This window comes from Numida meleagris, chromosome 1 (genome assembly GCF_002078875.1).
Source record: "Numida meleagris isolate 19003 breed g44 Domestic line chromosome 1, NumMel1.0, whole genome shotgun sequence".
In the NCBI taxonomy this organism is placed as follows: Eukaryota; Metazoa; Chordata; class Aves; order Galliformes; family Numididae; genus Numida; species Numida meleagris.
The window spans coordinates 47,549,780-47,565,999 of record NC_034409.1 but is presented as its reverse complement, the minus strand read 5'-3'; the positions used below and the strand labels follow the sequence as shown (position 1 = coordinate 47,565,999).

The following is a 16,220-nucleotide window of genomic DNA, read 5'->3' as shown; positions in this document are numbered from 1 at the left end:
GCATGGTCACTCTGGCTTTGCACTTCATGTGTGGATCTTTGCAGCTGACTTTGGCACACAACACACAGCACAACTTAGTAGGAAGAAAAAGCTGCTTAAGAAAGAGGTTTGCAATTCTAAGCAGAAGAGACCAGCAAGATTCTCGAAAACAAGAGCTACACCTGAAGATTTTGCCTCCTTATGCAGCCCTGCTTCAGAAAACACTTCTCATCTTGCTCCCTGAATCTTGATACCAAAGTTGTCCCTTTGGATGAGGACAGCTTGCTTACCAGCATCTTTGAAATTACAGTACACTCTAGAAGCATGACTCTGTAGCTCAAGTGTTATGATACTCAGTTGCAAGAGATAGTCCTGAATGTTTAGCTTTCTCTCTACTTTTTATTTTTTGCAGTCATTGGATGTAGACCAGAAACACTTCCTGCAACAGCAGGAAGACTCATTTATCACCCCCAACTCTCACTTGTGTAAAGGATAATGTTCCTTTCTGACTTACCGACTGAATTCCCTGGTAATTTACTTTAAGCAGGAGCATTGAAAAATTCCTCCTCAATCCCAGAATGTTCTTCCATATCAGTTATTGCACAGCTTGCTCACTTTTTAGGAAATCCAAATTTAAGTTTGAGAAAGATGTGAATCTGATCTTCTCCCTTCTGTGTGAATCCTCTAGTAAATGTGCTGTGCTATGGAAAAAAAAAAAGATAAAGGAATTCTTCCTCCTTCAGTCACATTTTTAGGAAAGTGCAGCCTACAATTCGTGTTATGCTTCTATGGCTCTGCCCTAGGCATGCCCTGGGACTTCCCATAAGATCATGCTCCCATGGTACCTAGGAAGTATAGCCTTGTTTCTAGACTCACATGAAGGCAAAGTTGGATGTAGTTTCCAAGCTGCTCCATCTGCTCAGAACTGAAAACCAGGGAGCCCAGAGATAAAAGCAGAAAACAATGTGAGTGGGGTTCAGCTGCAGGCAGGAACTGAGCAAAGGCTTGAAAGACCATAGCTGTAACTTTAGGGCATAGGCATGTATAAGCTTAAGTATTTTCCTGAGCATATGCTTTTCTTACTGCTATTTGACAGACCTCCCCTCTAAATAACTTATTCTTAAGATGTGGATTCTGCTCAGAATTCTACAGTCTAGGGCTTTGACTATGTATTTTGTATTCTTTGGGCTGGTTTGTGAGGCTCAACATGACTAGGGTTGATAAAAACATGAGAAAGGAAATTCAATAAAATTCTGTCTGGCAGACAGAATTGTGGTTTGAAACATGCACATTTACTCTGCGAGACTTTCTGGGAAGTGAGCAGGGTTTCTACATTTATTACAAAAATGCCAAGCTTCAGCAGAATCCCATTTTACAAGCAGAGCATGTATTCAGAATTTTTGTTATTTCTGAAAATACCATATTTGTCCCTTCCTGTACTCCTCAAACTTACATACTCACTGAAGAAAAGAATATTTTCCCAAGATTTTAGAAGTCCGTTAATTAGCTCTCAGTAATATTGATTTTAAAGTAAGCCCTTCGAGAAATTTAGCGTCTGGGATAACTAGCATTTATCTCAAGTAATCTGAATAATGGTATAATATAGACTCCTCAGAGTTTTCATTACTCAAATGAAGTGAAATTATCTTTGCAATATACATTCAAGACATTAATATGTAATTTAGGTAAGTATTAATAATTGTTTTTTTGAATTGTTATGACTAAATAGGCAGACAGAGTTGGGTCAACAGCGTTTATAATTAAGTGGGCCAAGTGCAACATCAGAGGTAATTTTTTCAGTTGCCACATTATCTGTGCAGCTAATTTGCATGTGACAATTGTGGTGGTTGTAATGAATCAGTGCTACAAGGAAGAGGAGATAAAAATAGAAATTTTTGCTACAAGAATCCTTGTCTCAGCTATCAGTATTGTTTAATTATCACTGTACTTTAATTAACTATTACTTTTGTGGGAGAGGCCTGTGACTGCATGTTCATTTGAATGTGAATATTTGAAAGGCTTTTGATGGTACTGGTTAGTTCAGGTTCACTTCTGGAAGAGCTGAATGTGAACCAGAGAGAGGTCTTTAAAACATGGGTAGAGTGGGACTCGAGGTCTGCTGGGACTCCTTTTGAAATGAACCCTACTTACATCATCTTCTGTCTTCATGCACAGCTTGCAAATTAGAGCTCAAATTCACTGAATGGTATTATGCCTTAACTGCTTTGAATTGCTATCCATTGCTCTTATCTGTGACTAAAATAACATTTTAAAATTAAGATTTCAATAGTAGTTTATTATTACTTTCTGAATAAATAACTGCAACATGGAAAACTGTCTTCAACTTTCCTCTTTGTTTTTGTGAAGGTTATAATTGCTAAGGAAGTCATAAATATAAAGACTGATAATAGAGCAGAGGGAGAAGTGAGGATAAGTATCAATGTCAGTAGTTTAAAGGCAATATAATTTTAGAAGAATGCTATCAAATGATTTTTTATGTGCTTGGTCCATTCTTCCTAACATATTTTACAATCAATTTATATTTTTTCCTCAAGGCAGAATTTCATGCTTCTGCAAGGGATGTTTCTAACATAGTCTTGTCTTGTCAGGTTTGTAGGTGAAATAACAATTTCTTCAGTTTCTCCAGGAATCTGATAAATCGCTGTGACCTTAAAGTATGAGTTAAACATTTCACTCAATAATCATTCTTACAGATCTTATTTTCATGTTAACAGTGGCAATACTAGTGAGAAGTAACCTTTCACTCATACTGAAGCTTGCTAAATTTTGGTTGTTTGCCAGTTCTCATTGGGAGATGAAATGTGTGACGCATTGCCTGAAATTTTTCACTAATAAGAAGCAGTTTTTGTTATTAAAAACTGCATTTCTCTAGTCATTTCTTGCAAGCCTCTAAGGAATAACCTCTTTTACCATGCAGAAAAGCTATGTTGTGATGAAAATTTATAAACCTTGTGGCATATGATTGAGACAATGGAAAAGGATAGGCATGGTTATTCAGTGTGTCCTTAACCATCCTGTAAGGTGTCTTTAATTTGTTCCCAGCCAGAGGACAGTTTAGATGTCATCTGTTTCAAAGGGATGCAGTTGACAGGGATATTAGCATTAAGTGGGTGAGTAGTAAAGTGATATGCAATGAAGATGGGACTCTTTTAAGTGAGCTGTTGAAAATATGCTTCACGACAGGACTCCTTCCCATTGATGTTAGATGGCAGCTCGCTTTGCCTCTTCCTTCTCTTCTACTTGGGTTGGAAAGGAAGAGGAAGGAAAGAGCTTTCTGGTGCTATTGGTTTCTGTTTTCTATCTCTGTGCATGCATAATGGAAGACTGTTCCTGTCTGCCCCTACCCTGCTCCTACCTCTTTTCTCTGAGTGGCAGGAATGATAGTACTCCCAAATAACCCAGCGAAGTGTACTACCTTGTATATGATCCTTTTTCCTATCTGTGCCAAGTCATATTTCCAGCAACCCTGCTAACCCAATTACAAGGTTTGCTTTTCTATCTCCATTTGGTTGCCCCCGGTTGTGCTACTGCAGTGACAAGTCTCAGGCAGCCAGTGATTCACTGCAATACAAATTGGAAGAAATAGTGATAAGGCCCTTCAAACAATCACCAAGTCTTGTCTGTGATACACATAGACTGTGATCTTACTCATTGCGATATATTACATCCCACCGATGCTGACATTTCAAAGTCCCTACTGATAGCATGTTGAAAGTGCTTCTGATTACTACTTGGGTAGCTGCAAGAGGGCAAAGGAGAGCATATAGCTTTATCTAAGGAATAACACTGCACTGTCTAAGGAATATACCAGCACTACCCCATCAACACTATAGTAGGCACAGGAGTCATCCTTCCCTTACCCACAACAATCCCGTTTTTGGGCAAATCAACTCCAGTGGCACTTGGCACCTGCAGCTCAATTTGTTCTCACTAATATCTGCTCAACAAGTGAATTCCATCTGGTGAGCAGCAGTTCTTACACAGCTTTAGGTACGAGATTCATTGCTTTTCCTTCTCTGGCTGACACAGATCAGCAAAGAAAAACCAGGTCTAGTTGGTGCTGCCAGTACATAGACAGAATTTTCCCAGATCTTCAATTTCTTTCATAATGTTATTTACTTCTATAAAGGAAAGAAAGAGCCTCAAATGTATAAAAGTTGGTTCTTTCTCTTTTTCTTCCAGTTTGTTTTTACTGGGTTTACACATGGGGATGCATAGATGTTTATCTCTTCATTGAAGTTTTTTTCCAGAACTTTAATTGCAGTGAAAATCTAAGGAACCTCTCTCCAATCTTTATGAGATTATCACTCTATTAGCCAAGGTGAAGAGCAAGAATAAGACCAAAATGCATATGCAGGCAGTTTATTCCCCACACTCCTTCACTTCCAATTTTAGTGGAACTTGTTTTCAGATAAGTCTAGTAATATATCTGGCAGCTGTTTTATAGTTTACCTGCTATTTTTATTTTTCTCAAATCACAGAACCAGACACTGGAATTTATTTGCTCTAGGTCTCTAGCACAGAAAATATATGAAGGAAGTTTAAAGACATAGGTACAAAAGGGGAACAATGAGAAACATACACTTGTACCCGCCATCCTAGTATGTTCCTCTAATAAACATATTTTAATATCTTCAGGGACAAATCTTCAAAATGCTTTTCTTCCTACAGGATGTCGAATGTGTATTAGTCTTTAAAAAAAAAAAAAACTTTAAAGTTGTTCTGTTTAGATAGTAGATGAAGTTATCTACAAGTTTATTAATCTTTTGCTTTCACTGGACTTTAGAGGTTCTTTGAGCTGTGTAATGTATTTAAACTAGAATTTTTTTTCTAATAGAGGCAGTACTTATGTTGCTATAAACCTGACATATTCTGAATTAAACTGTTTTATAAAGATTCTGTATGTATGTACTTAGATACATTTGGAATCTACCATTAAAACTGAAAGCAGCATTTTTTTGAATGGGTGTACTAACTTTAGGTGGAGGGTGCCAGAGATGATTTTGCGTGGAACATTCCAAATAAATGTCAGTAAAGTCTTTAACTCATACTACAGCATCATGGCTTTTGCTCTAACTTGCTTACAGGAACTATCTCAGACTTCTGAGTTTTCTGAATTATGTTATTTTTCATATGCTTCTAGTCTCCCATTGTGCAGCCATTTTTCCTTCACTCTTGAGCCCGGCTGTTCTGTGAAACTATTGCTTTCTTACTTGGGAGATGAGTTTCCTCTGTGTCCTTACAGGGATAAAGATGATATTCCCGAGAGTAGCACAGAGCCTCAAAGCCCAAGGAGCATCAGGCATACTCTTCCCTCAAGTGAACCTCAGAATCAGAGTATTTCTAGTTCATATGTAAGCCTATCCCTTACACATTTGCATGACAGGAATTTCAACAGTGTAAACTGAAATTGATGAGATCTGAATCTGCCCTTGTATAAGTAATTTTGATATATTCTTACAGCTGTAATTCTGACAAGTTTTCCTTCCAACTAAGTTTTCCCATAGATTTGGGAAAGCTGTAAAATTACCAAAAAGCCTCTTACATTTTTATTACATAATAAGAACATAATAACCCCAGTAGAGATTGCTGTCCCATATTTTCTGTGATAAGAACCTGTGTTTTCTTGTATATAAGCGTATCAAAGTTAAATCTTTAGACTGAAATTCTCTAGATGTCTACTAGAATTATTTTGTTTTGGTGAATGTTTCAGCTAATACAGCTCAGCTATTTTTGAGGCTGAAGTAATGTGAAAAGACATTATTGTATTCATATTCATTTTAATTAAATTTGCCATGTCATCTTTATAAAGTTAATTGAGGTTAAATTTGGCCCAGCTTATAATAAATGTGTGCACAGCATCTAAGAGAAGGAAGACAAATTCTCCTCTTTTCCCTGTTCTGCTGCAGCAAAAAGAAGGAAGTGAGGCTTTCCTCACTCTCGGTGTGGGAGTCTATGGAAGGAGACTGGAGGAGAGCAAGAAGAGGAATCAGATAAAAAGAGAATCAGGGATTGGGATTAAGGGGAGAATTGAAGCAGACACCAGGGAGATAGAAATAAGGGGGCCTATTTCTTTCTCTTCAGCAGCAGCTTTCTACGATCAATTTACTCTTCTATGTCAGCAAGAGAGAGAATTATCTAAAGTTCTCGATTTGCTCTGTGGAGAGATAAAGTACAGGCTTAGCCCCTTGGGAGGAGACAACAGGATCTGTTTTACAGGAGGGATGAGTGGCTGCTGCTGTTGACACTGATGGTAACACAGGAAAAGCTCCAAAACTGGAGCACATGAAGACCAAGTTCTTGTCTTCGCAGACTGGGGACAAGGAGGCAACATTAATTCCAAGCTTTCCTGAATTAAGAAAGGAAAAAAAAAAAAAAAACTATGGCAAAGAAAAAAAATATGACCTAGTACAGAAAGAAAAAACAATAGTAAAGAATTAATAAAATAATGCTGTCTCTGCCAAGCAGCAACTTGGCACAATCAGGCAGCATTTTTCCTGTGCCGGAGTATTTGTTGAACTGGGTTGTAAATTTGCAATATTTGAAACTGGGTGCCAAGGCTACTGACACCAATAAACAGTATGTAGTAGCTCAGCGATGAGTACACCCTGATTGTGCATAAACATCATACAGTGATGAGGGGTGAAATCTTAAAAACAGCAAAAGGAAGTGAAAGCAATAGCAGTAAACAAATTGATGCATTTATTAAAATGAATGAAAATATATAGTTTGTTTTTTGGACAGGATCTTCTGTTGGCTCAATTTGCCTAAAGCCATTTATGCTAGCTATTTCTAGCAGCAATAACCTAACATGCAGGAGTTTTTTTTACCCCAGTTCTTCCCCTAAATTTACAGTCCCCTTAAGGTTAATTAACCTAGAAAGGAAAAAAGGAGAAATGACATTTTGTATGCATTTGCCAGGAAGATAAAAAGGGTATTAACCCCACCTTATCACTACCACTGTTTGCACAGCCTGTGCTGCATGCACTCTTATACAACATGATGTACTTAAAATGACATGATTGCACAGCTTCTCCCTTCAGAGCAGCACTGTTCTGATGCTATGCACAAATTCTTTCAAGATATGATTTGCAGCCTTGTAGCCTTAAATCATGCCCCGTACTGTGAAATATAATTTTAAATGTAATAGCTTTGTAATGTTTCTATGATTGCCTTAAAAAGACCTCCCTAGATTTTGCAAGATATTCTGCAGAGTAGTACTTGAGAGTCCTCAAGAGTACATCTGTAAACTAATCAGTCCATCTGAAAAGAGAGAAGATTTAGCAACCGAACAGGGTGAAGCATTGTTTATTCCACTGTGCTTTTTGAAAGAAAGCCATGTTGCTGTGGGACAGATTTGATATTCAGAAATAATTCATACCCTTTGTTAAGCCCTGATTCAGCACAGCATTTAAGCATGTTCTGTTATGAGCTTCTCAGCTTTTGATTTTGCTGCTCCTTAAAATCTCTACTGAGTCAGAAGCAGCAAGCTAAATTGAAAGGTGGAGATAAAGTTTTTCATGGATTCGCTTGCATAAAGCTTATTTCATGGTGATGTTAAATGAGTGCAAATAGTAACAATTCTTCATTTTAGCAAATTAGCATCATAAGGCTCCATCAGGAGTGGGAGTTCAGAAAGGTCATCTGCTTTTATGCAGGATTACTTCATAAATGGAATAGTTGGAAGTTTTTTATCTTTTGGTCTGAAATGAAGTAGTCTAAAAAGGAATGCAAGATTGCCAGCCTACTTTGAATTGCCTTGGTGTGATCCCTGGCTGCAATTCACTTTTAAACTACTCGTGCCTCCTGTGACTCCTAATAGTCACTACCAGCTAATGAAATTCCTTATCCTTCAAATGCTAAACTTTCTACCTGTGTGTTGCCAGACTCCCTGAACTGCACCTTGTATGGCCCACTCTTTGGATGAACTGCAGGATCATCTTTTATGAGTCACATTACCCTCTTACTTGTTCAGCTGTACGTTGTCTCCTACTGCTAGAAGATCCTAAGAATAGAGGCTTGAATTGCAGACATATGGATTTTTGTGGACTTTTATTTTGTGTATTGTTTAGACAGATGGTCTTTAACTGGTGTTTGCATGTTAAGAATTCTTTGACCTGCCTGCAAGCAGGGAGATAAGAGCAGTGACGGGTAACGTTTGGGCTGTACTGGTACAGCTAAATTGAGGGGGAGGGAGCCATATGGGATTTGTGGATACCACCCCCCCTCTTAGGTTTCTTCAGCATTTTACTGATAAGTAAAGAGTTTTATCCTCATCCATTCTGCTTTTATTATTATGTATTAAGTATTTTCAAGACTGGATTAAAATGAACATAAATGGGTGATGTAGGAGGAGAATGAAAAAATGAAGAGTTTCAAAATATTCCTGTAGTTGTGTCCTTGGTTCCAGTCAAATGCAAGAAGGTTCGTATCTGTTTTTTGGCTTTATTGGGAGCTACAGTTTCTCTACTGACATGGGTGCCAGCAATATAGAAATTGTCCATGAGTTCAAGATCCCTCCCCCATGTTTTGTCAATGTGACAATGAATGCCATCATCAGTAATTTATTAATTTTGTCAAATACAATAACTTGAGCAAAGTGTTCTCTTCTAAACCCAGCAGAAGAGGCTTGTTTCAAGCTGTTGAAGTCATCTGCTCTTTTTTCATTTTATTTCTACCCTTTTTCCTCTCATTTTAGGGAAGCAACGTAATGGAGGACCAAGATCTCTTGGAAATAGGAATACTTAACTCTGGACATAGACAAAGAATACTCCAAGCAATCCAGCTTCTCCCAAAGGTATAGTTTCTGTTATTATCCAAGTGAGAGAACTAACACCTACAGTTTTCACATTATTTAAAGCACTTTTTTTGAATGGGAATAAACATAATTCCCTACTGGTCTTGCTACCATTTGCTGTATGTGCAAAAGTAGAAGTAATATAATTGAACCCACTTTGTATGGACATAATTAACAAACAAAGCAAAGGAGAGTAGTATCTGTGATTTCAAATTACAGCTGTTTAGAATTTATTGTAATTACTTGTAGTTTTTCAATCTTTTTATACACTCTGTCATTACACGTATACATAAGGCTGTCAATGAATACTAGATGTTTGACTTGAAAGCATTTTTCCCTTTGAAGCAAGAATTATATAAGTGTTCTTCATACCTTTGGATGAAACAAGTTTTTCCTAATACCTGCCTTCCATGTATGATTTGGAGACTTCCTGCAGGCTCCCTATTTGATTTGCTCCTTTGTATTTTTGCTTCTCAGCTGTGGACATAGTAACTTGCAGTCATTTTCTAATCACTTTTTAGTGCTAGTGGATTTAAGCTGCAGATTTTAAAATCAGTGGTATAAAGACATGGTTCTTATACTTTGCACAACAGAATGATAACAGTGCAGGCTTCTGCTAATGTTCCTAAACACAGAAACTTGAATAGGTAAATGAAAGAGACACTGGGCTAAGCATGAAAACATATTGATTTTGGAAAGCTGTGTAAGGAGAATGAATGAGAAGCCATAGACACCACTAATTCTCAGAGGGCTGCCACAAGTGATGAGAGATACTGAGGTAGGAATAACATCTGGTGTAAATTGCGTAGAGGGCTCTGGAGTTTGGAAGCAGCATGTGTGGAATGATCAAGGGAAACAGAGATTAATCTGTTTGCAGTTCAACAATGCTGGAGAGTGAGAAGAGACATTAAAGGATTTTTCAGTTTGGATCATGCATCTGATTCTGCCAAAAGAGGATTTTTGATTCATCATAGTTTGCTAGAAAAGTTTTTATGGATTGCCCATAAAAGAGAACAAGGATTTATTTTGTATGGGAGATATGTAAAGTTGTGAACTGCTTCCACTGATGGATGTGCTAGACAATCTTTGTAATACTACACTTCGAGTCTGTGCACTGAAACAACAAACATGATTAAAGACAGTAATATTCCACATACTATATTAGACAAGTGAGATAAATGGTACAAGTATTAGTGTATATAAAAGTAGTATTTGATGAATTACAACAGATACTTATTGTTTAACTGTGAATTTATGAATTCTTCAACAATGCTATCATTCAAAAAAAAAACTGTGCAATTTTAATCCCTGCTCTTAGTTGATGAAGTATTTTTTTGTTTTTCATATTTCATGAAGAAACCAACTCTTTTTTATTCATTTTAACTGTTAAAAATTAATGAATGATTTTTTAATATTTCATGTTTTTAGTGCTATCTACATTTGGTAACTGGTGTTTATGAAAAGGTTTATAATTATCATAGAATCACAGAAAGGCTTAGGTTGGAGAGATCCTTAAAGATCATCCAGTTCCAGTTCCCCTTCCATAGTCAGGGTTGCCAGCCACTAGATCACGCTGCCGAGGATCTCATCCAACCTGGCCTTGAATGCCTCCCAAGATGGGGCATCCACAGCTTCTCAGGGCAGTCTGTTCCATCACCTCACTGCCCTCTGAGTGAAGAATTTCTTCCTAACATCTAATCTAAATCTCCACTCTTTTAGTTTAAAACCATTTCCCCTTGTCCCATCACTATCAGACCATGTAAAAAGTCGATCCTCCTCCTGCTTGTAGGCTCCCCTCCAGGCACTGGAAGGTCACAATGAGGTCTCCCCAAAGCCTTCTTTTCTTCTCCAAGCTAAACAAGCCCAACTCCCTCAACCTATCTCCATAGGGGAGCTCCAGCCCTTTGATCATCTTCATGGTCCTCTTCTGGGCCTGCTGCAACAGCTCCACATCCCTCTTGTGCTGGGGGCACCAGGCTTGGACACAGTACTCCAGATGGGGCCTCATTAAGGCAGAGTAGAGGGGAACAGTCCCCTCCTTTTCCCTCCTGGCAACCCCTCTTGATGCAGCCCAGGATACTGTTGGCCTTCTGGGGTGCAACAGCACACTATTGGTTCATGTGCAGCCTTTTGTCCATCAGGACCCCCAAGTCCTTCTCCAGGGGCTGCTCTCAATGAGTTCTCCCAGTCTGTAATTGTATCTTAGATTGCCTCAATCCAAGAGCAACACCTTGCACTTGGCCTTGTTAAACCTCATTAGATTCTCACGCACCCACTTTTCAAGTGTGTCCAGGTCCCTCTGGATGGCATCCCTCCCTTCCACTGTGTCAACTGCACTGCAGCTTAGTGTCATAAGCAAACTTGCTGAGGGTACACTCAGTCCTACTGTCTATGTCATTAATAAAGATGTTGAAGAGCGCCAGTCCCAAGACAGACCCTGAGGGTCACTTGTGACAAGCCTACTGCTGGACGTAGAGCCGCTGGCAACAACCCTCTGGCTACAAGCATCCAACCAATTCTTTATTCACCTAGTAGTCCAGCCTTAAAATCCATATCTCTCCAATTTAGAGATAAGGATGTGGTCTGGGACCACATCAAAGAGCATGAGTCCAGGTAGACAACATCAGTTGCCCTTCCTTTGTCCACCAATGCCATCACTCCATCATGAAAGGCCACCATATTGGTCAGCCACGATCTGCCCTTGGTAAAGCCATGCTGGCTGTCTCAGATCACCTCCTCATCTTGCATGTGCTGTAACATCTTTTCCAGGAGGATCTGCTCCATGATCTTCCCAGGCACAGAGGTGAGGCTTATCGGCCTGTAAGTACCCGGATGTTCCTTTCTCCCTTTCTTGAATATGGAATTGATGTTTCCCTTTTTCCAGTCACTGGGGACTACACCTGACAGCCACAGTTGTTCAAATATGATGGAGAGCAGCTTGGAAGCCACATCAGAGCTCTGGGGTGCATGTTGTCTGACCCCAGAGACTTGTACACATTCTGCCTCATGAGGTGGTCTTGGGCTTTCTCCACTCTTACACTGGGAGAGATTTTGCCTCTCTGGCACCTGCTTAGAAGTTCAGGGACATGAGAGGTGTGAGAAGCCTGACTGACCTTGAAGTCCAAGGCAAATAACTTTTTAAGTACTTCAGCCTCCTCCATGTCTAAGGAGGCACCTCTCCCTTTTCATTGATCAGAGGGTGCACACTCTCCTTTGCCTGTCTCTTCTGACCAATGTATTCAAAGAAACCCTTCTTGTTGTTTGTCACATCCTTTGCCAATTTCAATTCCATCTGTGCCTTGGCTTTTCTGATCCCATCCCTGCACATCTGGACAGCATCCCTATATTCTTTTCAGACCACCAATCCCTGCTTCCACTGCTTATACTTTTTTTCCCCTGAGCCTGGCCATCAGGTCCTTGCTCAGCCACACTGGTTTCCTGCCTCCTCTGGCTGATTTCTTAATCTGTGGGATGGAGAGCACTTCTGCTTTCAGAAAGGCATCCTTAAAGTGTTGCCGGCTCTGTTCTGTTCCTTTGTCCCTAAGGACAATTTCCCAGGGAATCTCATCCAGCAATTCCTTAAAAAGCCTGAAATTCACTATCCTGAAGTTCGGGGTCCTGACTCCACTTTTTGCCGGGCCTGTGTTCCTCAAGATCATGAGCTTGACATGGGCGTGGTTGCTGTAGCCCAGGCTGCCTCCAATCGTAACATCTTTTACAATCTCTTCTGCATTGGTGAGCACCAGGTCCAGCAACGCTTCACCTCTGGTAGGTCAGTCCAATACCTGTCCAATTCTGAACCAAAAAGTTGTCGTCAATCGACTCCAGGAGTCTCCTGGATTGCTTGCACCTCGCCATTGTTGTTCTCCCAGCATATATCTGGGTGGTTGAAAACCCCCATCAGGACTGAGAGCCTGTGAGCACAACAATTCTTGCAGCTGAAGCAAGGCCTTATCAACAGGTTCCCCTTGATCAGATGGCCTATAGTAGACCCTGGTCACCAGATGCCCTTTATTGGTCCAGCCCCTAATTTTAATCCACAGGCTTTCAACCTGTTCATGACTGTTTCTCAGAAGCAGCTCTTCTCAGTCTATCTACTCCTTAACACAGAGGGCTACTCCCACAGACTTCCTACCTCGCCTATCCCTTCTAAAAACCTTATAGCCATCAATCACAGTATTCCAGTTCAGTGAGTCATCCCACCATGTTTGTGTGATAGCAATAAGATCATAGTTTTCCAATTGCACCACGGTTTCCAGTTTTTCCTGCTTACTTCCCACGCTCTGTGCATTGGTATGGAGGCACTTCAGCTGGCTTTTGGCCGCATTACCTTCTTGGAGAAGCCCTCCCAAACACCTCTGGGATGAAGTGGAGATTTTTCCCCATTGATTCCTAAAGTGACAGTGTTCCTTTTTTTCCAGTGACATCCTTTTCCCCCATTAAATCTAGTTTAAAGCCGTGGTGATGAGCCCCAACAGCTTACTGCCTAGTATATTCTGGCTTCTCCTGCTCAGTTGTGCCCCACCCCAGGTCAGCCTTCCCGGTTTATCAAAGGTGTATCCTAGATCATAGAAACTGAAGCCCCAGGCGTGACACAATTCATGCAGCCATTCATCTAATTGGTCTGTTATCTTCATTCTGCCTGGAGCTCAGTCTCCAACCAGTGGGATAGAGGAGAACTGTACCTGCACTCACATTTATTTCAGCATATTCCCAAGTGACGTAAAATCTTTTTTGATATTTTTTTATTTCCTTGTCATAGCTTCATGTGACCCAGTTTGAAAGACCAAGAGTGGATAGTAGTCCTCTGGCTTTATCATACCTGGTATCCTCTTCTTTATATCTTGAATGCAGACCTCTGGCAGGCAGCAAACCTCTCTAGAGAAGTTATCCAGGCAGCAGATGGGTGCCTCAGTGTCCCTCCACACAGATTCTCCAATTACTAAGACCCTTCACTTTTTTTTAGTGGCACTGGTTGTGACTCTGGTTCTTGGTTGGACCTTCTTAACATGGTTGCCCTTTTCTGGTTCCAAACCACAATTTGTGCCTTCTTCTCCTTCCATCCAATTGTACCACCCTTCGTATCTATTGGCTAGGGAGACTTTGGAAGGAAGGGGGGAAGGGGCTTGTCCTTCTGCCCCAAGCAGAGACGAGGTCCCAGTCTCCTTCATCCTGCACGTGTTTGCCTTCTGTCAGGTTGGAAGCCTTCTTGTCTTCTTCCCCTTGCTGGGGCTTAAGACAGAGCTGTTGGGCTGCCTGTGCCGCTGCATAATGCCAGGCATCAATCTCTCTCTTCAGCTGCTGGATATATCTCAGCCTGGCGACTTTCCCTCACAGCCTGGTCAGCTGCTCAAAAAGATCATCAGTCTGGGCACGCTTGCACCCAGGACACCTCCACTTACCTCAGTCCCTTGAGTGACTTCCAGATTCCGGAGCTCCCCACAGCCAGACGTCTGGGCAGCTCTTTTGCTCCTTGGGAGGTCCAGCAGGGTGAATGTGTCAGCCCAGAAAGATTGTGGGCCCTCCGTCAGAGTTGCTGCCTCAGCCCAGCAGCTGTGACAGGTGGTCACCATCTTAGTTTTGATTGGGTGCCTCACCCTCATGAGAGGAGCAGCCTGCCTAACACCCTCCCTGCTCGCCCTGCCTGTGCCAGCTGCAGCACAAACTGCCATGCCCATCTGTCTCCATGTCCTGTTTGCAGTGCTCCTGAGAGCTGCGCTCCCTAGGAACATCCTTTATATGCGCAAAGGTTGGATACCATCACTCCCAGCTCTGCTTACGTCATGTTAGAGTCGCCTCTCGTCACTGACTCCACTCTTCCCACTCTGAGAAGGCGGGAGCCACTTTTTGCAGTTTTTCCATGGCTTTGTAGCAGTTTTGCCTCTGCAGAGCATCCATTGATGCAAGCATCCACTCCAAAGTTGACTGGCTTGAGGATTTTGTAATGTGTACTTTTTGAGAACATGCTAATGCTGAGAGCTATATAATTCCAATTAAGGTCTTCTTAAAATATGCTTAATATAAGAAGAGATGATAGAATAAAGATCTAGAGGCCCTCTTAAAACCTATTGAGAACAAAATGGTTATGCAGTTACTTGAACAAATTAGCATCTTCTGAACTAAAGATAATTAAGTTACACAGAAAGGCTTGAAACATGGGCTGAGTAACAGTGAAGTGGTCTTTAGAAGCTTCCCTGGTGAGATAGAAAAAACAGTGCTCAAGGGCCAGGTTTGTGCTTCTTTGATGCAGGAATGTTACACCAAAACAAAAGCAAACGAAAGCTGAAGCTGTGCATCACATTTCTTCACTTAAATGAAATCAGCAACACAAGAGAGTTTACACAGGAAAGACACATACTCTCCTATTTGAACCCCAATTTGTTTGAAGGCAGAGCTGTTGGAATAATTGCGGGGCCCACAATTTTTTTTCTCATGTAACTCATTCTTGCTTGGATTTACCTTGTATTTACAATAGCTTTCTAAGAAACTACAAAACTCACATACTGCAGGAAACTGTGAAATGGCTTCTGTATATCCGTTACTCTGTTGGTAAGTTCAAGACTGTCATCATTCATTCAAAATAGTGCATAGCTTCTAAATATTTTAAGATTTCAAATAATTATTACTGATATGATTAGGTCATACATTCTTAAAGTTTGTTTGTTTTGAAAAGGTACTTCTTTTCTAGTCTTCATCTAATTTAAAACTTGACTCCTTGCCTTTTTAGTAGTTAGCAATATTACTAGTGATTATGTTATTGTTAGTTTTACTTGTAATCCTTCCTATCTTTGGATGCTTCTTAACTTAGGTTTTGAGATAGAACTGAAGTGATTTGAAAAAACATCTACAGGTCTACACTTCTTTAGGGCCACATAGTCAGTCAGTACAGAATAAGCTTAGAGGCTAAAAAAGCAACTAATTTATGGCATATGTTTTAAAATTCTCCTCTTTCAAACTTCTTTTGTACTCATCTACGTTCATCTCTGTGGCCAGAAATTGCAACAGCCATTTAAAAGCTGGCAAGAAGGATGACTTTTCTCACTCTTCAAATGCTGATTTCCTAAAGAATGATGGTATCTCTGTATTTCAGACAACACTAGTATATTTAGGAACCATTTGCTAGAGTCTGAACTAGTTTTAAGTAGGAAAAAAAACCTCACGTATCTATCCAAATATAGATCAATTTATTGTTGTACTTTCTTATACTGTGTTTAACCATTATAAAAAGACTTGTTTGAACCAGATTTCTCAAAATAGAATATTTTTCCTTAATAATTCTGTATTTGAGGAAAACATTTCATAAAAGAGTAAGCTAATATATTTGTAACAGATAAGGAGAGTTGGAATCTTTTTTTGCTTGTCATTATATCCTTTTTGTTAGATTAGAGATAGCAGCCCACATTCTCATCTTACACTAATGTAG

At 40.1% G+C, this 16,220-nt stretch overlaps 1 protein-coding gene across 2 annotated transcripts in view; it reads left to right on the top strand.

The window, feature by feature from the left end:
* Window positions 1-16,220, top strand: part of ANKS1B (ankyrin repeat and sterile alpha motif domain containing 1B) — a 433,433-nt gene that overhangs the window by 247,691 nt on the left and 169,522 nt on the right. For both annotated transcript variants that reach the window (XM_021408341.1, XM_021408420.1), the window contains exon 16: window positions 8,699-8,797. In XM_021408341.1, coding sequence (XP_021264016.1) covers window positions 8,699-8,797 — 99 coding nt within the window. The remainder of the gene's footprint in view (window positions 1-8,698; window positions 8,798-16,220) is intronic.